Source organism: Hypomesus transpacificus, unplaced genomic scaffold (genome assembly GCF_021917145.1).
Source record: "Hypomesus transpacificus isolate Combined female unplaced genomic scaffold, fHypTra1 scaffold_260, whole genome shotgun sequence".
NCBI classification, from domain to species: Eukaryota; Metazoa; Chordata; class Actinopteri; order Osmeriformes; family Osmeridae; genus Hypomesus; species Hypomesus transpacificus.
In genome coordinates, this window is record NW_025813787.1 from 13,688 (window position 1) to 37,793 (window position 24,106).

The window sequence follows — 24,106 nt, forward strand, 5'->3', positions numbered from 1 at the left end:
TGTTAATTTCTTTTTTATTTGGTGGCATGATCAATATTATGTATTGTAATTGCGCACAAAAAAAAGTTTTGAAAGGTTGAAAAAATACGTTCCACCAAAATGGTTAGCAAATAAAGTTTTGAAAGGTTGAAAGTTTTCTTGAATTAACAATGTTGTTTGCGGCAACATAAACACAATATTATTATCAGGGATAGAGGATCAGTGTTGTGACTAAGTATGACATAAACCACACACCATGAGGTCATTCAAGATGCTACAACTTTATTCTTCCTAGAGAACAAAAAAACTCAATGCTTTTTTGTCATGTTCAAACTTCAAACAATTTATCTGCGTTTGATTATCTGGACTGGGCCAGGCCCACCATGTTCTGGGCTCTGCTGAAGATCGTGTAATACTCTCTGATGAAGACATCTCCCAGGATCCAGAGATTGTTGCCGCTCTGGAAACCGGTACGGCAGCCGTAGTACTGAGACTGGAGAGAGACAGGAACACTTAGACAGGACAGAGGTCATGTGTTCCTGGAGAGGCATGACAGCACACACCCAGACACACACACACACAAATACACACATGTGCAAACACACTGACCTGACGGACGTAGGCGGAGGCAGGGAGAGTGAAGGCGTGTCCATGGATGTTGAAGGTGATTTCAGGCAATCTGCCGATGTAGTTACAGTTCACCACATTCTGAGGAAGGGATGAGGGTTAGATAGAGAGAGACAGAGAGTGAGAGAGACAGAGAGAGAGAGACAGAAAGAAAGGGACATATGTATATACACATAATCATAAGGTGAAATAACACATGTTTGCGCTCTTTTGAATCGTGTTGGCCGTGTGTGTGGGCGTGGCCGCGACAGGGCCAGGTTGCCGCGGAAACTCACGTCTCCGTTCCGGGGTGTGGCTCCCACAGCCCTGTTCATGCTGGCGATGTCGGCCTGGGGTCCGGCGATCAGAGACGTGCCGGTGTCCACGATGGCCTGGCAGCCGCCCTGGCACGCCACCACCTGGCCGTTGATGGTGATACTGCCAGGGGGAGAGCATGGACATCACTACAGGCCCGGTAGCTGAGATGTGGTGAGTGACTCTGCATTACCTTTATTAAGCCTATGTCACTCTCTACAAGGCTACATAGCCCCTCTATAAAGCCTGTCACTCTCTGTAAGGCTACATAGCTCCTCTATAAAGCATGTGTCACTCTCTGTAAGGCTACATAGCTCCTCTATGAAGCATGTGTCACTCTCTGTAAGGCTCCATTTGTACCTGTCCACAGTGATCTGCCAGTACATCTCAGAGGACAGAGGAATCCAGGTGATTTGTCCAGTGTAGTGCTGGGGGTCAACTCCACCAAAGGTCACCTCACTGCCAGCTGCAGAGTTCCTGGAGGGAGGTAGGGAGAGGGGGAGACAGAGAGAGAGAGGGGGAGACAGAGAGAGAGAGAGAGAGAGAGAGAGAGAAAGAGAGAGAGAGAGAGAGAAGAACTTATTATGAAGAGAAAATGTCCTATAATGTAATAGTATAATGTGGATGATGAGGGAAAAAAAACAATTTTACCCTCACATGAAAAGCAATCCCCATCCACCAAGCTAGCATGCTAGGCTAATAAGACCTGGTGTTCCAGGTGTAATGCTGCTAGCGGTTGCTATGCTAGGTGTGGCTATCAGCCTGCTGCACATCTCACCTGCTCAGGTAGACAGAGAAGATGTCCTGGTTGATGAGGTGCTGACTCATCATGTTGTCAAAGACGGGCGTGGCCCCTGAGGCAGACAGGCGAGGGTAGGCCAGACCCAGGATCCCATCAGCCTTCATTTGGGCCATGAAAGGAGCCTCGCTCTGGCTCAGCCCAAAGATCTGGTTACTGATCTGGATCCCTCCCACCTGGGAGTGAGGGGAGGGAAGCAGGGAGGGGGGATGGGGAGGGGGGATGGGGAGGGGGGATGGGGAGGGGGGATGGGGAGGATGAAGGGAGTGTGACCAAGGAAGTGAGGAAGAGAAAAGGACCGGGTTAGGCAAACACAAACAGTTCCAAATCAACAATGTGCTGACTTTGAGACGTTACTGTCTCTGAACCAACGTTGTGACTGTCAAAGAGTAAAGTTGTGAGAGACGTGTCACCTTGACGGTGTCGTAACCCAGGAAACCTGTCATGCTGCCCGTGCCGTAGGAGATGGAGAGACTCTTGCCAGAATTCCTGTAGGTGCTGCTCAACCTAGGGTTGAACTTCTGGTGGTTGTCTGTGTGTAGTGAAGGGGGGTTAGTATTGTATGTGTGTGTGTGTGTGTGTGTACAGAGAAAATAAGAGATTGTGAGGGATAGGATGAGATGAGACAGACACAGAGCGGGAGAGAAAAAACAAGAGATACACAAATAAGATATGATAAAAGAGGGGAGAAAGATCAAGAGAAACAAGAGAGTGCAAGACCTCGAGAGGGAGACAGAAGAGAGAGAGAGAGGAGGGAAACATGGAGAGGAAGACATCGTGTACATACTACAAGCTGCACTGCTGCAGTAGACAGAAGGGATCCATAGGTTGGAGGAGCCTGAGTCGAAGATGACACTGAAGGACTGGGGAGGAGTCCCGATGGAGATCACTCCATAGTAGGACAGCTGGAGACCAGAGAAGATATCAGTTAACAGAGGACAAATGAGACCAGAGAGAGGACAGGAGAGACCAGAGAGAGGACAAGAGAGAGGACAGGAGAGACCAAAGAGAGGACAGGAGAGACCAGAGACAGGACAGACCAGAGAGCTGAGAGAGGCATAGTTGAGTCCAACCTAAACCTTCAGAGAAGACGAGGGAAAACTCTCCCAGCTAAATTCTAATCTTACTCTCTGGGAGTTGGGTCACGTGACTCTTACGTCAAAGTCGTTGGTCATGGGCTCGTTTCCGTAGAACTGCTGTTCAAACTTGGCGGCTGCGTTGTAGGGAAACTTGTTCCTGTAAATCTCCCACAAGCCCTGCTCCTCCAGACGCTCCCTGGCACTCTTCCCCTTTATCAGGGGGACCCTGGAGGACAAGCAGAGATATACACACAGAAAGAGATATACACACAGAAAGAGATATACACACAGATAGAGATATACACGCAGATAGAGATATACACACAGAAAGAGATATACACACAGATAGAGATGTACACACAGATAGAGATATACACGCAGATAGAGATATACACACAGAAAGAGATATACACACAGATAGAGATGTACACACAGATAGAGATATACACGCAGATATACACACAGACAGAGATACACACACAGATAGATATATATATATACACACATATCATTTGACAAATATTTAGATCTTTCATTCTTCACAGAGGGAAAATTGCAGGTAGACAGACAGGTACAGACAGGTTATTCATCCCCAAGACTGCAGAGCAATGCCTCACAGAGGCTGGACAACAGAGTTGAGGGAAACTCACGTCTGGAAGCACTCAGAGAGTGCCACCATGGCACACAGAACCAACACACACTTCATGTCTTCTCAGGTCAACAGTCACTTCTGGCAACTGTCAATCAAACACAACCTGTCAATCAAACACAACCTGTCAATCAAACACAACCTGGCAATAGAACACAACCTGTCAATCAAACACAACCTGGCAATATAACACAACCTGTCAATCAAACACAACCTGTCAATCAAACACAACCTGGCAATAGAACACAACCTGGCAACCAAACATAACTGGGCAACTAGCAAACCTTTACAACTGTCAGAGCAGGAGAGAGGAATTAGATAAGTCATGTGGAAATTAATTAAGAATTGTTTTTATTTAAATTAAAAACTACTTTAAAGCAAGGTTTAAAAAATAAAAAATGAAGTGGACCCTATTTTATGAGCCAAAGGCCCAGCCCCACTGTAATAGGTTTAGGTCAGTGGTTAGAGTATTTGATTGCAGATCAAGAGGATGCAGGTTCAAATCCCTCCTGTATGTCCCTTTGGACAAGTGCTGCTAAACCATAGTCTCACGTCCTTATTAATGTCGCAAAGTGCCTAACAGTAGTCCGTAGATCTACAACCCCAAACCTAGTCCATCAGAAGAGAAAACACTCAATGGGAGGAATTCTAAATCTCACTCAAGCTTTAAGACCACAAGACTCACCTGTGGAACTTGCAGGAAACTGGTGGAGCGTAATATCACCACAGTCTTATATACAGGAGCAGGTTATCTCAGCTGCGATAGCTGTTATCACAGAGATAACCTAGCAAACAACTGTTGGTGTGAACAGGGCATCGTCACACAAAGAGACTGGGCTTTCTCCACTAAGACTGATTATCAAGGAGGCACTTAACGGGTGGCCTCTAGACAAGGTCAGTCAAGAGATTAAAAACGGGGAACATTGTGAGCTAATAAGTGTGAACTCTTGGTAATTTTAACGTTTATGTATTCTTAGAGTACGCTGATTTGGCAGATGTAGAACAGCAGAAGAAATGTGCTCTTGACTAAGTCAAGAGGTATGAACAGAACAATGTCTTCAAAATCTATAAAATTGTGGTCCCCTTCTTTTAAAACGGGCTCCCCCACTGGCTTCGCCTCTGATCAATACTGGAAGGATACAACACAAACTGATTACCCATGAGCCATTGCATATTTTGCCGTGGTAAACCTGACACAAGGCCGGCTGGTTTCCTGAAAGCTTCATGCTGTGTTTATACCAAACGCAAAGAATAAACACATACGAATGTGAAGTAAAAAAAAAAAAATGCTTCACTTTCGGTGTGAACACACAGGATTATGGTGGACAGCAACATGTTGTCAATTTGGCCTGTAAACGGATTTAAGTGTGCATCATTGGCTGTCATTAGTATTCAATACTTCAGTTATCAATGTTTCAATCTTCTTTTTCAGTATTCAGGACTTAATTCTTGTACTTAATTCAGTCTTCAGGGTTCGGTTGATCCCACGGCAGCACCGTATCAGCATGTTTTACTGAATGTTCTCAAGTGTTTACTGGACCGACCTGGATGGAAGTCTTATCACCACGGTAACAACCTGCCACGGGGCCTTGTTCCTAATGAGATTACAGCAGAGATAGTTCGAGTTAGGTAACACAGGGTCAAACATGGACGACTCAGTCACTAAACGGCCACACAGGCAAACTCTTTATTACTTTGTAGAAAAATAACCTCCACAACGTCACATAGCGTTTTTTGTATATGTATGACATTTTACATTGAAATTACACAATGAATACCTACAAACATTTAGTATCCAATCTGATGTCAGGAACATCCCTAGTTTAGCAAGCACATTTAGTCAACAACATCTACAGTAAAGCAGGGACTTTCTTTTACAGTTCAACCTTTCTCTTTTCTTTCTCTTTAACTCTCCTCTCTCCATTTGTCTCTGCCTCCCATCCCTTCTTTCCTCCCATCTCTCCCCCCCCCCCCTCCCCCCTCCTGACTCAGTCTCTCTCTACATCCACTCTCTCTGAAATCCAAGCTCTTCTCTTCACAGGACCCCCCTCCCTAACTAACCCTAACCCCTCCCTGGGGAGGCCCCTGTCCCCCTCACTGGGGTGGCCCCTGTCCCCCTCCTCACTCCTGGGTCTGCTCTTTGAGGGGGCCCCTCCACCCACATCTCCCCCACCTCGTCCTTCTCCATCACCACCTCCTCTTCCTCCCTCTCTCCCTCCTCCTCCTCCACCACCCCCAGGGCCCTGCCAGGCTGCGTTGGCTGACTGACAGCTCCCAGAGTGCCATGCCCTGCGTCTGGGCAGGCCCCCAGGAGGGCCCGCGCCCAAGCCCAGGACGGAGCTCCCGTGGGCAGCCTGGGCAGCCTCCGAGGGGTGGGCGTCCCTGGTGGTGTGGAGGTGGGGCTGGGCCACGGAAGATTTGGAGCAGCGAGTACGCGGCGGGGAGAGGTGGGCGGAGCGCGGAGAGGAGAGACTGACGGAGGGGGTCACGGAGAGAGGAGAGGAGGACAAGGAAATGGAAGACCTGGGGGGAATCTCTCTCTCGACCCTTCCACTTCTCCTCTCTCTGACCTGCCCCCACACTTCCTCTCCTCCTACCCCTCGATCAAGCCTCCTCCTCCTCCTGGCGGTGGTCTCCTCCAGACGCTCCTCCAGGCTCTGGATGTCCAGGGTGAGCTGGAGGACCTGGTCGAAGCGACCCAGCAGGAGAGCCAGGGTGGGAAGCAGCCGGTCCAGGGGGGCCTGGGGAGGAGGGCCATCTGGAGCACACACACCCCACCCCAGGCCCACAGAGAGGGGGGAGGAGGACAGGGGGGAGGAGAGGGGATGGGGGGAGGACAGGGGGGAGGAGAGGGGATGGGGGGAGGACAGGGGGGAGGAGAGGGGATGGGGGGAGGAGGACAGGGGGGAGGAGAGAGAAGAGGAGGGTGGACGTGGGGAGGGGGAGAGAGGGTAACACGGGCGGGGGGAAGACGAGGGACAGGGGGAGGAGAGAGGACTGGGGCACAGGGGGGAGGAGAGAGGACTGGGGGACAGGGGGGAGGAGAGAGGACTGGAGGACAGGGGGGAGGAGAGAGGACTGGGGGACAGGGGGGAGGAGAGAGGACAGGGGGAAAGGGGGGAGGACAGAAGGGAGCCCTGTGAGAATCTGGAGGGCGGGGCCTCCATGCCTTCAAACTGCACCCTGTGTCTGAACTGGAGGGAGAGAGACAGCAAGAGAGAAGTTAAAGTCAACATCACAACTGAATAGAATGTAATCCCTGATTCCTCCCTCCCTCCCCGGTACCTCCTTGGTCCTGGTGAGGCCCATCCACAGCTTGAGTCTCTTGATGAAGAACTCCACCAGCTGGTAGTCCTGGAGCCTCGCGGCTGGGCAGCATAGCTCCCCCTGCACACACCTGCACACACAATCCAACTCAGGCGTCTGTGTTCATGTGTGAGGGAGTGTTGACCCCCCCAGCCCATCACCGCCTCATCCCAAACCCAACAGCAGTACCAGCAGGAGAACAGCAGCAGTACCAGCAGGACAGCAGCAGCAGTACCAGCAGGACAGCAGCAGTACCAGCAGGACAACAGCAGTACCAGCATGACAGTAGCAGTACCAGCAGGACAGCAGCAGTACCAGCAGGACAACAGCAGTACCAGCATGACAGTAGCAGTACCAGCAGGACAGCAGCAGTACCAGCAGGACAACAGCAGTACCAGCATGACAGTAGCAGTACCAGCAGGACAGCAGCAGTACCAGCAGGACAGCAGCAGTACCAGCAGGACAACAGCAGTACCAGCATGACAGTAGCAGTACCAGCAGGACAACAGCAGTACCAGCAGGACAACAGCAGTAACAGCAGGACAGTAGCAGTACCAACAGGACAGCAGCAGTACCAGCAGGACAGCAGCAGTACCAGCAGGACAACAGCAGTACCAGTATGACAGCAGCAGTATCAGTAGGACAGCAGCAGTACCAGCAGGACAACAGCAGTACCAGCAGAACAGCAGCAGTACCAGTACGACAGCAGCAGTACCAATATGACAGCAGCAGTACCAGTAGGACAACAGCAGTACCAGTAGGACAGCAGCAGTACCAGCAGGACAGCAGCAGTACCTGTAGGCTGTGAGGAGGGTGGCTCCAGCCAGCCTGGCCAGCAGGCCCAGTGCTGCCCCCTGCAGGAGGAGGCAGAACAGAGTTCCCAGGTGGGGCCGGGCCGCACACAGCCTCCCCTGGACCAGGCCCCCCCGCAGCAGCTCCAGCACAGACACACTGGCAGCACGCACAGACTGGAAGCCCTCCACTGAGCTGCAGAACAACTGACACACACACACGGGGGTTAGGGTACCATGTGGGAGTGTGCGCATGTCTGAGACTGTGATTGAGGGTGTGTGGGTACACTTGTGTGTCCTATCCGGTGTGTATGTTACCAGGTGTGTGTCTGTTACCAGGTGTGTGTGTGTGTGTTACCAGGTGTCCTGTGTGCGAGCAGAGCAGCAACAGCAGGGTCAGCATCAAGGCCACGCCCACCAGCTCCCTCCACGACCTCTGGAGAACCCGACCAATCACAACCCAGCGCTGCACCAACCCCAGGGTGCCCACCAGCTGGGGTACATACACAGACACACAGACAGACCACACACACACAGCTCAGTGGTTAGAGCTTCTGGCAGCAGACCCCAGGTCCCCCCCTGCTGACAGTACCTTGAGCAGCAGCAGTGTTAGCAGCAGATCCCAGGTCCCCCCCTGCTGACAGTACCTTGAGCAGCAGCAGTGTTAGCAGCAGATCCCAGGTCCCCCCCTGCTGACAGTACCTTGAGCAGCAGCAGTGTTAGCAGCAGACCCCAGGTCCCCCCCTGCTGACAGTACCTTGAGCAGCAGCAGTGTTAGCAGCAGATCCCAGGTCCCCCCCTGCTGACAGTACCTTGAGCAGCAGCAGTGTTAGCAGCAGAACCCAGGTCCCCCCCTGCTGACAGTACCTTGAGCAGCAGCAGTGTTAGCAGCAGACCCCAGGTCCCCCCCCCCCCCCCTGCTGACAGTACCTTGAGCAGCAGCAGTGTTAGCAGCAGACCCCAGGTCCCCCCCCCCCCCCTGCTGAGAGTACCTTGAGCAGCAGCAGTGTCAGCAGCAGGGCAGCCAGCTGGGACGCCCCTCGGGCCAGCAGGGCGGCGCTGTGGAGCTGTATGAAGCTGAGAGGCTGGACCCGGAGCTGGGCCAGAGGAAGAGAGGAGATCCACGTTACTACATAAACACTCTCAGACTGAACCATCAGGGAGTCATGGTTCAGGATGAGTTATGTTGATGTTCAAAATCTGTCCTTAACAACCAGGACGTGTCCTTAGCAGCGAGTGCTACCTGGAGCAGACAGGAAGTGGCCTGGGAGAGGAAGTGCAGTCGGAGCACGGCCGTTGCCAGGGACAACAAGGCCAGGAGGAGCTGGAGCCAGTGCCAACCTTGACGTAGGTACTGGGCATGCTCAGTAGCCATGGCCCACAGTTGCCGGGAGAGGAGGAGGAGAGAGCACAGGAGAAGGAGAACCTGGAGAGGAAGAGGAGAGAGGAAGAGGAGAGGAGGAGGAGAGGAGGGAGAAAGTGGAGGGAGGAAGATGGGAGGAGGAGAGGAGGAGGAGAGGAGAGTAGGAGAGGATGGGAGAGAGGAGACTGGTTGAACACAAGAATCCTCCAGATTTCTAAAGCATGGTCTTGTGTATAGTGCTGTGTGTGATCAGGAATGCCTCATTCATTCATGGAACCAATTCATTTATCAATGCATTACTTCTTTCATTCATCAATTCTTGGGCGAACACAGTTACCATGAGCACCATGTGCAGGCCGGGCCCTGAGGAGGATGGAGGGATGAGGACAGGACTGACGGAGAGAGAGTGGAGGAAAGCGTGTGTGGGGCTCCGCTCCAACCCCACAGACACACACACAAACACGGCCGTCCCTGTGTGGTACTGGGTGAAGTCCACAGCCACGCCGGTCAGCCTGAGGAGGACACACCTGTTAGTGTGAAGCTGCAAGCCCTCCCTGACCACGCCCTGTGGAGCCCTCCCTGACCACGCCCTGTGGAGCCCTCCCTGCTCCCACGCCCTGTGGAGCCCTCCCTGCTCCGACCCCCTGTGGAGCCCTCCCTGCTCCGACCCCCTGTGGAGCCCTCCCTGCTCCCACGCCCTGTGGAGCCCTCCCTGACCACGCCCTGTGGAGCCCTCCCTGCTCCCACGCCCTGTGGAGCCCTCCTTGCTCCCACGCCCTGTGGAGCCCTCCCTGCTCCCACAGCAGTCCCAACACGGCAGACTGACCTGGTCGTGTTCAGCAGGGCGGACAGCAGCGCCCGTGTCGTCTCACTGCCGTTGCCCAACAACGACGTCACGACGGGCTCGGCGCCGCACCTGAGCCGTAACCGTGGCAACCCCACCAGGCGGAGGGCGGGGTCCTCGTACAGGTGAGGGACCAGGGCGTGGTCCAACCACTGCCATGTCTCCCCCAACCTGGAGGGGTGAGGGAAGAGGTGAACACACACACACCCTCATGTACACACACACGGACACCCACACACACACGCTCTGTCCTACCCGGTGACAGAGGAGAGGTGGTGTGTGTGCAGCAGGGAGTGTGTGAGCGAGGAGCGCAGCCTCCGCCCCTGGCTCTCCTCCACACAGGCCTGGTAGTTCACCATCAACACCAGCAGCAGGAACAGCAGGTGACCCACACAGCTCTGGGCAGGAGAGGGGAGGGAGAGGGGAGGGAGGAACAGCGTGCCTTGATGTCCTTCACTTCAATGTCCTCTGTGTGTGTGTGTGTGTGTGTGTGTGTGTATACTATACCTTGATGAGCGCATGCAGAGCACGCACCTTCCTGGCCTCCTCCATGGCCTGCAGCAGAGCAAACCCACAGGGGGGGCGCACCTTGCCCCCCTCCCCGCCCCCCTCCAGGCCCCCCTGCCTGGTCCCACAGCTCTCCTGGGCCAGACGCTCGTCCACCTCTGGGTCGACTGGCCTCCACACCACCGTCTCCCACACGGCTTGCACACACACCTGAGGGACAGACAGGGGAGCTCCACATTGACATGCGTATTTCCATCCTTCCACCCAGCACACCTGGGGGGGGGGCATGTTACCCCTCCGGGCTGCATCCGGGCTGGGGCGTGGCCTCACCTTGAACGTCTCCAGGAGCAGAGCGGAGGTGAGGAGGGCCGAGCCGGACGACAGCAGCCACATCAGAAGCACCTTGCTGGGGAAGCTGGCTCCATACAGCCCCACTAGCCCCAGGCAGGCCCCCAGCACCAGCCCCACCAGGGGGTACAGCACCCGCAGGGCCCAGGGAGGGAGCTCCAGGCCTGGGTCACCACGACACACACCTGCAGGGACGTGGGGGAGACGGGCGGCTCAGGAAAGCTACTTCACGGTCTACATCATCATCATCATCGTGTGTTCACAGACTTGAGCGTACCTATGCGTGTGGGGGAGAGTGCGGGGGAGGAGTCAGGGGAGGGGCTTGGGATGACAGTGCTGGCCATGGAGTATGCAGAGGGGGAGGGGCAGGGGGAGGAGAGGGAGGGGCAGGAGGCCTTGTGGAGGTCCTCTCCGTACGCAGGCTTGTCCACGCTCAGCTCTGACCAGCTGCTGCCCCACGAACTACAGCTCCGACTGCAACACACAGGAGAGGGAGGACCTATAGGTCAGGGGTGGAGGTGTAAGGTGAGGGGTGGAGATGTTAGGTGAGGGGTGGAGATGTTAGGTGAGGGGTGAAGGTGTTAGGTGAGGGGTGGAGATGTTAGGTGAGGGGTGGAGGTCTTACGTGTTAGTGAGGGAGGAGGTCCGAGGAGAGAATCGACCGCTGTCCGAGGGGGAGGAGGGCGGGCGGGCGTCTGGGTCCACGTCTGTAGCTATGGACCTCAGCAGACTCTCCTCTGAACAACACAAGATGGACACACAGCTCTCATAGTTACTGTCTCTCTCCCTCCACCTCCCCCCCTCTCTCCTCCTTACTAGATTTTGAAAGGAATGTGAGTGAAGTACAGTGCAGTAGACAGACTGTCTCACCGGACAGAGTGAGGGTGTGATTCTGTCCCAGAGACACCTGAGAAGACAGCTGGAAGGGGGAGGGGAGAGCAGGGAGGGAGGAGGGGGAAGGGAGGGAGGAGGGGGGCGCCAGACGGGGCTTCATCAGAGCCTTCTTCCTCTTCAGAACCCGAGTCGGGACGACCTCCAGGGCCTCTCCTCCACAGGGGTCAGAGGTCAGGCCCCAGATGCATGCTGGGAGGTCAAGGAGGCTGTCACAGGAGGGCCACCTCACCATCCCTCCGTCCCCCTCCCCTCCCCCGCCCCCCCAGGGGTCCAGAGAGGAGGGAGTCGCTCTTCCAGAAACATCAGACTCCACCTCACACAGGAAGGACGGGACGCCCTCTTCTGACTGGCCAAGATAAACGTCCATTTCCACTGATTGGCAGACGGGAGAGGGAGGGATGTCCACCGGCACCTGGAACACACACACACAGTATTAGTATCAAGATGAAGAAAGAAGAAGACAGAGAGAGAGACAGAGTGAGAAAGAAAGAGACAAGAGTGAGAGAGACCTGAGTGCGGGTCTTCCTGAACAGGAAGCAGAGGAGACACTGCAGAGGAAACACCATCACAGCAATCACCATCCCCACGGCAACTGTCTCCCCGGTAACAAGCATGCGGAACGAAACGGGGCCACTACAACCAAGGGACAAAACATTCACCATCACATCAGTTACATCACACCCTCCCCCCCCCCCCCCCCCCCCCTCAGGTGACTCCCCCCCTCCCTCAGGTAACCCCCCCCCCCCTCACCTGTGTCCGTGCGTGCCCGTGGCCCCATACCACAGCGCCCCCAGGCCCAAGTACAGGTGTAGCAGCAGGGCGCAGCATGTCACCCGCTGGCCCCGCGTGAACCGGCTGTGGGCGGGGCGTTCCCATAGCGACAGCCACAGGTGACGCTCCGTCAGACCGTAAATCAGCTGGGAGGAGAGAACACGCCGAAACTGAGAGAGATCCTCTGGACCTGGGGGGAAGGGGGAGAGAGAGAGGGGTGAGAGAGAGAGACAGACAGAGAGAGGGGAGAGAGAGAGAGAGAGGGGGGGTGGCGAGAGAGAGAGAGGGGGGAGAGCGAGAGGGGGGGGGGGGGAAGAGGAGAGAGGAGATATGAGCAGAAGAGAGGGAGCAAGTGACACAAATGTGTGTGAGTGAGTGTGTGTGTGTGTGTGTGCTCACATGAGGCCAGCACCTCCCTCTCCAGCGCTGGGCTCCTCTGGTCCACAGAGAGCCAGCCGTCCACCAGGAAGTAGAACAGACGGTCAGACTGAGGGTCCACAACCACCACATGCTGCACGTACCAGGACGGCTCCAGGCCTGACACACACACATGTTGTTCTCTATACCCATGACATCTGTATGTTAAGCATCCTGCAGTTTCCAACCCCTTGCGCTGGGTGTGTCTGTACATGTGTGTGTGTGTTTCTATCTGTGTGTGTGTATACCCGTGTTGTCGTGCCAGAGGCGTATCTTCCACACCTCCCCCAGGTAGCGGTGCGTCTGCAGGTGGAACAGGTCGAGGCTGCTGCGTTGGAACGCCCCCGGCCTCCCCAGGTGACGACCTCCACTCTGGGACACACCATGCAGACTGATCCCCACGTGAGCTGTCGTCCCTGGGGGAGAGAGAGAGAGGGGGAGAGAGGGGGAGATAGAGAGAGAGAGCAAGAGGGAGAGAGGAACCCTGCTCACTCGTCACAGCTGTGTCTAGTTACGTCTGTCTGTCTGTCAATCCACCCACCTCCCTACGCCTCCACCCCCCCATCCCAGTACCTGCTCCACGCCTCCAGCCGGTCTTGACCAGGACCCAGTAGTGGTGGGGTCCGGGGGGCCCACAGAGCCCGCCCTGGGCCAGCCTCAGCCTCTCCAGCAGGTCCATCCTGTGGGCTGCCTGGCCCAGCAGCAGGTGGATCCCCACCAGAACAGCACACACCACCCCCACCAGCACGTTACGCATCGGCCCGCCCTCCTGCGGAGCACCCGGATCACATTCATCCGTTATGTTCAGGGGTTCTTAACCCTGGTCCTTCATGTTTGAGATGTTTCCCTGTTCCAGCACACCAGACTCAGAACTCCCTCTGAGCTGGGTGACGACCCATCTGGATCAGGCGTGTTGGAACAGGGAAACATCCACACACAAGCCTACCGGCGGCAGGAGCACCAGGGCCTCCGGGTGCACGAACACGCTGGCCCCAAACAGGGTGAGGTGCTGGGTGAGGCAGCAGGCCCTGCGGAGGCTGCTGCCCCCCAGTGGCTGGAGGCCAGCACTGCTCCAGCGCCCCTCCTCCAGGCTGTAGTACTGGCAGAGGGAGCTGAAGACCCAGGCTGAGGCCTGGACAGCCTCGGGGGTCAGGGAGGAGTAGAGGCCGATGGAAAGAGGCTGGGCTGAGGAGTTCAGACTGGGGACAAGTTCACCTTATCACCTTATTTGTCATTTTTAACAAGGAGGGAACCAAGGTATGATTATTGTTATAAACATACACACAAACTGTATCGAACAATATTGAAATCTAAAAACAGATCCTCCCAAAGAAGACTTGCAAGGTGGTATTAATAATAATAATATGTGTCTACATATAAAACATGTTGCTGCTGTTGGAATGAGCCTCACAGTGGGGAGAGGAAAACCGTTTCCTCCAGGGAGTCTGACGTGTTGGAGAAGAAGAGGCTGATCTCTCGGAGCAGGGCATTCTGGGATGCAGGAGGACCACCCTGAGAGGCCACAAGGATCCTCACCTGTCCAGAGCGACGCACAGCAGCTCCTGTGGAATTCAAAACTGTCAAATTAGAACTTTATTCGTACTGCACTTTTTACAAGCAGTGTCACAGAGGGCTTAACAGGCGCACACCACATTTACCAGAAAACAGAACACAGGTAACATGTCTACAGGTAACATGACTACAGGTTACATGTCTACAGGTAACATGTCTACCTGCAAGCAGGCTGAAGTTGAAGGTGATGAACAGTCCAGCATTTGGCTTCAGCCAATCCCCAGCCTTCACCGTAAAGTTCACCCACCCGTTGGTCAAAAGGGTTACATTCAGCCCTAGGGGCGTTCCTTCCTCCCCAGCCCCTCCCCCAGCCTCCCCCATGTGACCCATTCCAGGCCTAGCCCTACCCACTCCCATTGGTGGTGGGTTGTCCAGGGTGACGCGTATGGCCCTATCAGGGTCCAGGTCCTGGATGGGTATGGGCTGGCCCTGTGGTGTGGTGAACTCCATGGCGGCCATCTTGGTGGAGATGGGAGGGCTAGCGGGGGTGAGGAGGGGGGTCCAGCCTCCCCCCTCCATGCTGAGGACGATCTGGACCACCTCCGAACCCCACTTCCTCAACTGGTCACTGAGGGAGACAGGGATGAGGAACTGGCAGGGAGGAGGAGGGGGGGAGGAGTATCGCTGCTCCTCATTGGACGACGTCGACCGGGAAGCCGGTTGCGATTGGTCGGACTGGTTCGACTGGCGGGGGTTGTCGTCATCGGTGCACAGGAGCCGGGAGGGGTTGCCGCGGAAACCGAGGGTGTCAATCCGAGGGGTGGAGAGGACGAGGGGCTCCTCACCCGGGGAACGCCGGCGCATCAGGGAGCCCATGAGCGCCCCGGCAAGGGAGAGAGCGCTCACTGCAGTCCTGGAGGGGGAGGACGAGCTAGAGGATGGGGAGGAGGGGCTAGGGGATGGGGAGGAAGGGCTAGAGGATGGGGAGGAGGAGCTGGAGGATGGGGAGGAGGGGCTAGAGGATGGGGAGGAGGGGCTAGAGGATGGGGAGGCGGGGCTGGAAGCCAAATAACTTCCTGTGAGACAGAGAAGGACATTATCAGAAACAAACTAAATCCACCACAGTGAAGCAAAGGTGGGGATTTGAATCCCTGAATGGTCTATCGGAGTCTACGATTGGTCAGTACCTAGGATGGTGAGGATGTTCCTTCCAGTTTCTATGGCTAAGGTGCCTCCTGGATCCGTGTGCTGTTCCATCACGTGGGTCATCCTCCCCAGCGCTTCTAGAACCTTCTCCTGGCAGCACGCCTCGCTGGGAACCTCCTGGACAAACACACAGGACCTGTGAGGATTCACTGGACTAAATACATCATTTGTTGCACACGAGAATACAGGGAAAGAAAATACAGATTGTGTAGAATGTGGAAAGTACAGCAGATAATCAAAAAAAAAATTATTGTTTCATTCACGGTTTATGAGGCTTAGAAATTCCTCTCTGTGTGTCAGGTTGTGCAGGGTGGCAGACTCACAGTGGCCTGAGCCAAGGCAGAGCTGACCAGGGCAGCCTGCTGGAGGGAGGAGAGGGGGAGAGAGGCCAGGGCTCGCGTCACCTCCCCCCTGATCGCCCTCCTTTCCTGGAGATCCTCCTCCCTGTCCTCACGAGACATCTAGGAGAGGAGGAGAGGGGATGAGAAGGAGGAGATGAGGAGGAGAGGGGATGAGGAGGAGGAGGAGAGGGGAGCAGAGGAGATGAAGAGAGGGTAGCAGAGGAGATGAGGAGGAGAGGGGATGAGGAGGAGATAAGAAGGAAATGAGGAGAGAAATAAAGAGGTAGCAGAGGAGACCGTCAAAATCATTTGTGGTCCTGACACGACACTCCGCTGTGTGCTCTCTACCTGGTTGAGCTGGCTGCTCAGGGAGATGCAGTAGGGAATGAGGTCTTGTGGGTTGCCATGTTGGAGGGCCGACCGCAGCTCTGTTCGGCCCCTGTTTCTCAGCCACTCTCTGGCAACCTCCCCCTCCCTTGGCCGCCGCACCGACAGAGTCCTGGCAACACAGCCGAATCAGACAAAAGGATGATATAACAACGTCAGGCGAGCACAGAGGAATCATCATCAATCATCATCACCTGTTGAGGGCAGTGACCGTAGACCCCAGATGGTCCTCCACCTGCAGGATCACGGAGATGATTGACAGGTGCTTCTTTGGGCCAGGGTTGCCAAGGGGAACCAGGGCTCGGAACGTGGACTGCGTTCCCCTGGTAACGGTGAACAAGAAAGAAACACCAGGAACATCAGACACACCTTCAGGTGTCTCGCTGGCCATGGGGCTACAATACATGCATCTTATTTAAATACTTGTGTGTTTTTTTGGACAGGTGTAGAGCATCCATACCTGTAGAGGGTGAGCAGGGGGCAGGCAGGGTTGCTGGGTGGGCATGGCGCCACCTGGAGGCTGTATATGAGCTGTGCAGAATCCTCCCAGCCTGGCCAACAGGGATGAGGAAATGGAGGACGCAAGGTGAGGACATGTTAACTAGAACACAAGGAGAATAGGACTCTAGGAGACTACTAGGACAAGGACACAAGTACTTCTTTTACCTGAGCAGGTGTAGGTGACCACAGTCTCCAGCGGGAGCATGTCTTCCCCAGGTGTCAGACTACACTGTCCTCCGCTTGGGGGTGGGTAGGGGCTGAGGGTGAGGCTGGCGCTGCCCGGGTACCCACCTCCAGGCTGGGTCACATTCAGGCTAAGGGTGAGGGTCAGCCCCTCCCTGAGCACACCAGGACGGAGCACCAGGGCAGGCGACCGGCCCCCCGTGGAGGTAGTGACCTCGTCCAGGTCAAGGGTCAAGCCGGTCTGGTCAATGGCGGTCCATTGGTACTGAGGGAGGGAAAGAGAGAAGGAGGATCAAGGGAAGGAAGGAGGGAGAGGGGGATGGAGAGAGAGAAGGGGGATAGAGGGAAGGAAGGAGGAAGAGGGGGAGGGAGATAGGGGATAGAGGGAAGGAAGGATGGAGAGGGGGAGGGAGAGAGAGAAGGGGGAAAGAGGGAAGGAAGGAGGGAGAGGGGGAGGGAGAGAGAGAAGGGGGATAGAGGGAAGGAGGAAGAGGGAGAAAAATACAGACATTAATGAAAAAAAACTAAACTTGACTCTAGACAAAATTATAACTTATATAAATATAATATCACCTCAGCACGGCCGTCACACTGCTCACAGCTTCCAGACAGCACGACTGGGCGACCGACACCGACCCGCAGAGAGGAGAGAGGGCGACAGGAAACGCACTCCACCGTCACAGGAAGTACTTGGGCCTGGCTCACTGACACCTACACTCAGACGAGAGATCTCAGACAATTAAACTCAGCAGATGTCTTTATCCCAACCGACATTCAATGGGGGATTGTGGTTATGGGTTAGTCTTAAAGGCAGGGTAGACAATGTTGTTGAGAAGCACTTTTTGTCATATTTGCCGAAAGTAACTTAATGTCTTGATAGAAACCAATATATCTAAAGGTTTGACGGTAATATAAAATCATTCCGACATCTGTGGGCTTCACAATACTGTAATAAACAAGATCATTAAACCCTGACGAGGGATTGGACAGGCTACCTGTCTGTCTACCTACCTACCTGCGTGCACTCTGCCCCTCCACTCAATGCTCGTTACTGGAGTTTTGTGGAAGTGGCTTTGAAGGGAGGAGGTGGGATATTTCGGTTTGAATCGTGTCAAACAGAAGCTAAAATAGCTAACTTCGCACAACTTGCCTACCCTGCCTTTAACGTGACCATGCAGCTCTTACAGACTGTGTAGTGGAGACAGATGTTCTCCCCTTCTTGCTGATGGTCAGAGTGAAAAGGTAGACATCTGACTGCAGGACACGGCTGGGCACAGTCATCCTGCTGGTCGTGCTGTTCCATTCCTGGCCAGCAGGAGGCGGCTCGCTAGATTTCTAGAGGGTGGAAACCAGGAGAAGCAATTGGTAAACGTACGGGTTTGACTATCAACTAAAAAGTGTTCATGTACTCATTAATTTCTTCCTACCCGAGAAATGAACCCCCAGTGATACTCCAGCTCCTCCTCCCCTCCAGGCTCCACGTCCGGGTCATGGGACAGAGAGCCGTCCAGGATCAGGTCGCTGTGGCTGGGCCAGAGTCGCTGGGAGCCCCCCTTGATGACGGCCACCAGGGGGGAGGGAACCACAGAGAGGCTGGTGCTCCTAGACAGCTGCAGTGGGGTTCCTTGAAGTCTGGTGGTGAAGACCAGACAGAAGTGGCCTACATCCAGAGTTCGTCCAGGGAGGGACAGAAAGGGGGAGGTCACGTCCACATCACCCCCGAGGGCCACCAGACCCCTATGGGGGGGCGACGACTTTGTCACGTCTTCGGATCCACAGTTGGACCCTTCATACACCTTCCACTGGTAGGTGGTCTTGTATGTGGTGCAGGTTTTGGCGTGTACGCTGGCTTCGAAGTATCCGGTTCTGGACCTGGGGATGATGGAGCGGGTCTGGACTAGGGAGACTTCAGGGAGCGAGCACTGGAGGTCGCTCACCTCCACACGCAGACCTGAGGAGACCTGGCTGATGGCGTTGGAAGCCGTGAGCTGGACGGAATACCGCGCGGCAGAACGATACGCGTGAGAGACGGTGTTTATGTTCGTAACAACCACTTCATCTGCGTCTCCAAAGTCCCAATGAAATCTCAGATCGGTGCCTCCGTCTACTGCTGCGAGGAAGGTTATCGGATATCCAGTAAACGTTTGTGTCGACGTACACTCTAGTTTGACCTCTCTAACGGGACGCTGAACAACGAAACTCTTGTTCACAGTTTGGGAGCAGACACCATTGTCCGCCACCAAACCTACGGATAACAAACCACTTCCGGGTGAAGAGAACATCACTTCCTGTCCCTGTTTTGGTTGGGACCCTTCGGGGTGGAATATCCAGGTGTAGTTGGTCGGAGATCCACTCGTGACCTCTGCTTGAAAATTGACCTCTTTTAGAGCCTCCAAAATAGCGGAACTCGGGCTGACCAATCGTAGACCTCGGATCCGCTCGATCACCTGCACAGTCCGGACCACCTGCGATCTGCTCACCTGGTTCCAGGCTCTCGCAGTCACCGAGTGGGCCCCGGCTGGGAGGTCAGAGGTTGCGAATCCGCCCCCCGCACACTCGATAACCGAACCGCTTTCCTGGAACGTTAAAGAGAAGGTGACATCACTTCCTTTAGAGACGGCAGGTGTGAAGACGACGGTGTCTTCCGTACAGACGGAGGAACTGCTCAGGTTTAGGCTCAGGCCTCGGACAGCTTCCTGCACAGTGACTCTGTGAGAGACAGCCTCCCAGCTCACCATGTTAGACACATTCACAGATACTTCATAGTCACCTGCTTCCGTGAAAGTGTAGATAACCGACATGTTGGTTGAAACGGACGGTTTTCCAAAAGTCGGGAAAAGCGTCCACAGGAACTGGTAGCCGGCTGTTTGTTTGGGGTTAACGACCGCGTTCAAACACACTTCCTCTCCTAGGGCCACGGCCCCTTGAAACGGACGAACGGTCAAGTCTTGTATGGGTGCCTGGATGCAAACGTCAGCGACCAGAAAGGTTGATCCGACCGGGCTCAGAATGGTCACGTTGACACGATACACCCCGGGGCTCGAGTAGATGTGTGCAGCGGTGGAATTCCCCTCATGGATCGCCAACGGCGACCCGTCACCGAAACTCCAGCGGAAAACCAACAAGGACACGTCTCCGTTCACCTGAGCTTGGAGCGGTATCTCCTCCCCGCTCCTGACACACCCCACAGGCTGGAGTGCACGGATGGACAACCTGAAGACTTCCACTGGCAGGGACTGACTGGCCTGGCTGACAGAGTTGGACACGGTCACGGTGGCTGTGTAGTTCCCTGCGGACCCATACACGTGGGAAGAAGAGCAAACAGGGGTGGATTTTCCCCCCGACCCGTCGCCAAAGTCAAAAACCCAGACAAGATTCGACCCGGAGGATACTTCCCCGTGGATTTCAGTCGCAGAGTTCAGCTCATTGGGTCCGTTGTAGCTCAGCCGGAGTCCGGCCACGGCTTCCAGCACTGTCACCGTTACCCAGGATGCCAGGGCGGTCAGGGTGTTGTTGGCACTCACAGTCACGTTGTAGCTTCCGGCATTGGCCACAACATGGCTGACCTGACCACGGAACCCCTGGACTTCTTTGGAACCGTCGTCAAAGTTCCAGGTGTACAGGATTCCATAGACGGAAGGTTCGGGGGAGGCTTCTAGAAGGAACGAGTGGTTGACGAGGGGGATGGCGGGAAAGGTGAAGACGGACAGACTGGTCAGAGGAAGGCGGACTTTAACTGTCATGGCTCTTTCCACGCTGTCATAGCTGTTATAGACATGGACCTTCACTGTGTAGTCATCTGGGGGAACAATGACCAAAACAACATAAACAACAAACTATATTGATATAAAACATCTTAGTCACATTGTTTGCAACAACTGCACTGCATTGTATTTCTATGTATAAAGATATATTACGTGTTTATACGAACTTAGAATAATTAACAATTGTGACTCAATTAAAATGCTTAATTTATACTTTATGTATTTGTGATGTGTTTACCTGGCTGCAGGTAGACATGGCTAGCAGAGTCCTGCACATACACCTGTCTGACTCCGCCCTTCAGAAGCTCCTCCCTCTTAGAGTCATACAGGGCAGGGTGGGTGTGGTTTACCTGGCCATGCCCATCTCCAAAATCCCACCTGCAGAAAAAGTGAAGTAGACATGAAACGCGGCTTTGATTCTAGTCTAGAGATTCAACACTGAATTATTAAATTGACTGATTCAATACATTTCAACGTCAACAGATTCAACACGTTATGAATCTGACTAATTCATAACTCAAGGACTCTGACCTGAAGGTGACCCCTAGGGAGATGTCAACTTTGACCCGGAAGTTGTAAAGATGTGTGGCTGCAACAGCGATGACCTCGTTGACGGAGACAAACTCTGATTGGGCGATCGGGATCATAACATCAGCGGTCAGGATGACCTCTACGGTCTCAGAGCTCACAGGATTGGCTGCTGTCACCTGCAACAGTATGGTGAGATGGATCGACATGCTACGTTACGTTTTATTTATTTAGCACAGACCGTTTAATCCAAAGCAACATGCAAGTAGTGCGTGGAGCAAGTTCAGCAGATCATCAAGGATGGGACGTTCGTAGTTCTAACAGAATTTCAGTGTTCAGAGTCAGGGAACATGTCTGTGTTTACTAGGCACACTGAAAAATAACCCCATCTCGAATATGGTTACTGAACCTTCTCAGTAATCTCAACTACACTGCAACATCTCTCAATTATATGACATAATTTGTTTTTGAGTGTCGTTCATGGCTCATTAGGCTAGAATTAGCTTCTCTGCAAGCTATAATGATGTTTACGTTACAGTGACAACACAGTTAATGGAGCATTCATTTAGCATAATTTGCCTTTTAGCTTGAGGCCAACCTAACCCCCTCCCCATGCCATCACCCACCCATGTCTCACAGCACACTTTCAACAGGACAGGCGAAAGCCTGTGGTTTAGGCTTGTAAATTACAGACGACACCACATATTACACACACACACACATTGAGAATATTAGCAGCCACCAGTTGACTTGGAGAGATGGACTGTGTGACACATGAGCTGACCGTGAGCTTGTACTGAGAGGGCTTCTTGAAGACCACAGTGTAGGAGTCTCCTTCATAGGCCAAACTCTCCAGGCCGTCTATCACCCAGGTGAACCTCACTGAAGACCCTCTCTCCACCATGGCTGTGAACAACTAGGGGGGGAGAGAGAGATATCAGCATCTCAGAGTCTCCCAGGGAGACCGGGACGGCAGGAAGACCTCTCACCTGTGACACGCCTACCAGCATCCTCAGCCGTCCGCTGGGCCCCAGGTGTAGCCCTGCCACCTGCTCGTATGCCCACACCTGCACACCTGCACTCTGGGAGCTAACTCCGTTCACCGCCCTCACCCTCACGCTCCTCTCCCCCACAGACGGCAGGACCAGCAGGGCCCAGGAGAACCAGGAGCCTGGGGGCTCCTGCTCACAGCCAGCCCAGCCACGAGGCAGCTCCTCTGGGCAGGCTGGCTGGAAGATCACCCCCGTCTGGAGCACTGGGGCAGACCAGGAGCTGGTGGCTCCCTCGCCGGAGAGGATTTTAACGACGACGAGCGTGGGGACGTCGACCAGGATGTGGATCCGGTGGTCTGCGTCAGGCCGGGGGTGGATGAAGCCAAGTCCAGAGATGGGGCTCAGCGCTGGGGCAGGAGAGGGGGTCTGGGCCCTGGTGATGGGGGTGCTGGAGGCGTGGGTGAAGCCGCTAAGATGGTTCTGTCCGGTGCCGTCCCCGTGCAGTGTGTCCACGTACAGCATCCGTAGGTCACATTCCACCCCGTCCACCCACACTCCCCCCTCAGGGGGGGACGAGAGGCCTCCCTCCCACCACCCCCCCCACTCCTTCCCCCTCAGGGAGAGGTAGCTCTGACGCCAGGGGGAGGAGCCAGCGGTACGGCAGTGGAGGAAGGTTCCGGGGGGGCGGGTGGATTGTACGGCCAAGATGTCGTCAGGGAACACCAGGATCTCTCTCTCCGGGAGAACCACCTGACATGGTAAACCACAGAAACAAATCAAAGATCAAATTCATTGTTTATAAAACAATATTAATAATACGTGTAGAATACTAGCACTAACACTTTGAGATCTGTTTTCAAATGGAAAGTGAGTTAGAAGTCAAATGTATTATAATTATTATAATATTAGTTGAGGTATTCAACCTATTAAGTGATATAAGATGTATAAAGTTGTCTTGGTTGGTCGTCCACTCACACTGATGTGGGTTTGTTCTACGCTGGGCTCCACTCTGAGAGGCAGGTCTGCCACCTGGTGGTACAGAGGAGGTACTGCGTGGTAGCGGGGGGGCTGGGGGTAGCTGTGGCCCCCGGGAGAGACAGGGGGCTGGTAGGGGCTGCAGGGGCTGGTGACGGGAACACAGCCCTCCTGCAGGTGGCACCAGTACCACCCCCGGGCACAGCCCCCGGTGGTGTTACACAGCGGCACGGAGGAACACACACTGAAGGGGTTGAGGAGGGAGCTACACCCTGAGGAGGAGAGGAGGAACACACTGAAGGGGTTGAGGAGGGAGCTACACCCTGAGGAGGAGAGGAGGAGGAGGAACACGCTGAAGGGGTTGAGGAGGGAGCTACACCCTGAGGAGGAGGAGGAGGAACACACTGAAGGGGTTGAGGAGGGAGCTACACCCTGAGGAGGAGGAGGAACACACTGAAGGGGTTGAGGAGGTAGCTACACCCTGAGGAGGAGAGGAGGAGGAGGAACACACTGAAGGGGTTGAGGAGGGAGCTACACCCTGAGGAGGAGAGGAGGAACACTTTTTAACTAAATGTATTTATTTTTATGATCAACTTTTCAAAACAAAAAAAACATTTAGAAAGTTTTTTTATCACACAGTGAAAGGAGTGCAGAGAAGCCTATAACAGAGTAGAGTAAAGCAGAGCGCAATAGAGTTTAGTAGAGTCCTCATCAAGTAGGGGGAGACACAGAGGGAGACAGGAGGAGGGAGACATGGAGGGAGAGAGGAGGGGACATTGAGGGAGAGAGGAGGGGAGTGGTTAACTCAAGTCTTGTATGTGTATAATTATATCCCCTTTGTTACTGGACAGTCAGAACCAAGTTGTCAAATAATGTTACCAAACCAAGTCATGTTTAAGTGTATATATAAAGTATCCTTAAATCTGGTGGTACGTTTGTCGCATGATATAACGTATACTCTCCTGACTGAAAACATGATGTCCATTTCTTTGCACGTGAAAGTAAATGTGTAACTTGTTGACTAGGAATTTAGTAATGATTACAGAGTC

At 54.3% G+C, this 24,106-nt stretch overlaps 2 protein-coding genes across 2 annotated transcripts in view; both read right to left on the bottom strand.

Moving 5' to 3' along the window:
• Positions 1-240: 240 nt before the first annotated feature.
• LOC124462899 (pepsin A-like) lies at positions 241-4,145 on the bottom strand. The gene is made up of 10 exons (XM_047014608.1): positions 4,113-4,145; positions 3,429-3,533; positions 2,857-3,004; positions 2,487-2,604; positions 2,113-2,231; positions 1,679-1,875; positions 1,261-1,377; positions 882-1,023; positions 589-687; positions 241-472 (listed from the first exon to the last, which is right to left on the bottom strand). The coding sequence occupies exons 2-10, from the start codon at positions 3,482-3,484 to the stop codon at positions 338-340; spliced, it is 1,131 nt and encodes a 376-aa protein (XP_046870564.1). The 5' UTR covers positions 3,485-3,533; positions 4,113-4,145; the 3' UTR covers positions 241-337.
• Positions 3,503-24,106, bottom strand: part of pkd1b (polycystic kidney disease 1b) — a 29,756-nt gene continuing 9,152 nt past the window's right edge. Inside the window, exons 6-44 of the mRNA XM_047014589.1 lie at positions 23,058-23,329; positions 22,080-22,832; positions 21,875-22,006; positions 21,094-21,269; positions 20,801-20,940; positions 18,226-20,597; positions 17,984-18,133; positions 17,372-17,509; positions 16,781-17,063; positions 16,575-16,665; positions 16,309-16,437; positions 16,076-16,226; positions 15,710-15,847; positions 15,368-15,503; positions 15,192-15,256; positions 14,402-15,110; positions 14,080-14,230; positions 13,615-13,867; positions 13,242-13,437; positions 12,917-13,084; positions 12,651-12,788; positions 12,231-12,441; positions 11,990-12,113; positions 11,457-11,892; positions 11,212-11,323; positions 10,864-11,060; positions 10,569-10,771; positions 10,239-10,448; positions 9,987-10,129; positions 9,714-9,902; positions 9,225-9,399; positions 8,768-8,950; positions 8,517-8,621; positions 7,883-8,017; positions 7,529-7,731; positions 6,713-6,824; positions 6,499-6,621; positions 5,489-6,231; positions 3,503-3,515 (exon numbers count right to left, since the gene is read on the bottom strand). Coding sequence (XP_046870545.1) covers positions 3,503-3,515; positions 5,489-6,231; positions 6,499-6,621; positions 6,713-6,824; positions 7,529-7,731; positions 7,883-8,017; positions 8,517-8,621; positions 8,768-8,950; positions 9,225-9,399; positions 9,714-9,902; positions 9,987-10,129; positions 10,239-10,448; positions 10,569-10,771; positions 10,864-11,060; positions 11,212-11,323; positions 11,457-11,892; positions 11,990-12,113; positions 12,231-12,441; positions 12,651-12,788; positions 12,917-13,084; positions 13,242-13,437; positions 13,615-13,867; positions 14,080-14,230; positions 14,402-15,110; positions 15,192-15,256; positions 15,368-15,503; positions 15,710-15,847; positions 16,076-16,226; positions 16,309-16,437; positions 16,575-16,665; positions 16,781-17,063; positions 17,372-17,509; positions 17,984-18,133; positions 18,226-20,597; positions 20,801-20,940; positions 21,094-21,269; positions 21,875-22,006; positions 22,080-22,832; positions 23,058-23,329 — 10,358 coding nt within the window. The remainder of the gene's footprint in view (positions 3,516-5,488; positions 6,232-6,498; positions 6,622-6,712; positions 6,825-7,528; positions 7,732-7,882; positions 8,018-8,516; positions 8,622-8,767; positions 8,951-9,224; positions 9,400-9,713; positions 9,903-9,986; positions 10,130-10,238; positions 10,449-10,568; positions 10,772-10,863; positions 11,061-11,211; positions 11,324-11,456; positions 11,893-11,989; positions 12,114-12,230; positions 12,442-12,650; positions 12,789-12,916; positions 13,085-13,241; positions 13,438-13,614; positions 13,868-14,079; positions 14,231-14,401; positions 15,111-15,191; positions 15,257-15,367; positions 15,504-15,709; positions 15,848-16,075; positions 16,227-16,308; positions 16,438-16,574; positions 16,666-16,780; positions 17,064-17,371; positions 17,510-17,983; positions 18,134-18,225; positions 20,598-20,800; positions 20,941-21,093; positions 21,270-21,874; positions 22,007-22,079; positions 22,833-23,057; positions 23,330-24,106) is intronic.

Excerpts from the sequence above, each read along its gene's own strand:
- LOC124462899 (XM_047014608.1), bottom strand. The coding sequence starts at position 3,484 with ATGAAGTGTGTGTTGGTTCTGTGTGCCATGGTGGCACTCTCTGAGTGC. Across the intron at positions 2,605-2,856 it reads CCATGACCAACGACTTTGAC|CTGTCCTACTATGGAGTGAT; the intron begins GTAAGAGTCACG and ends TCTGGTCTCCAG. Across the intron at positions 1,378-1,678 it reads TTCTCTGTCTACCTGAGCAG|GAACTCTGCAGCTGGCAGTG; the intron begins GTGAGATGTGCA and ends ACCTCCCTCCAG.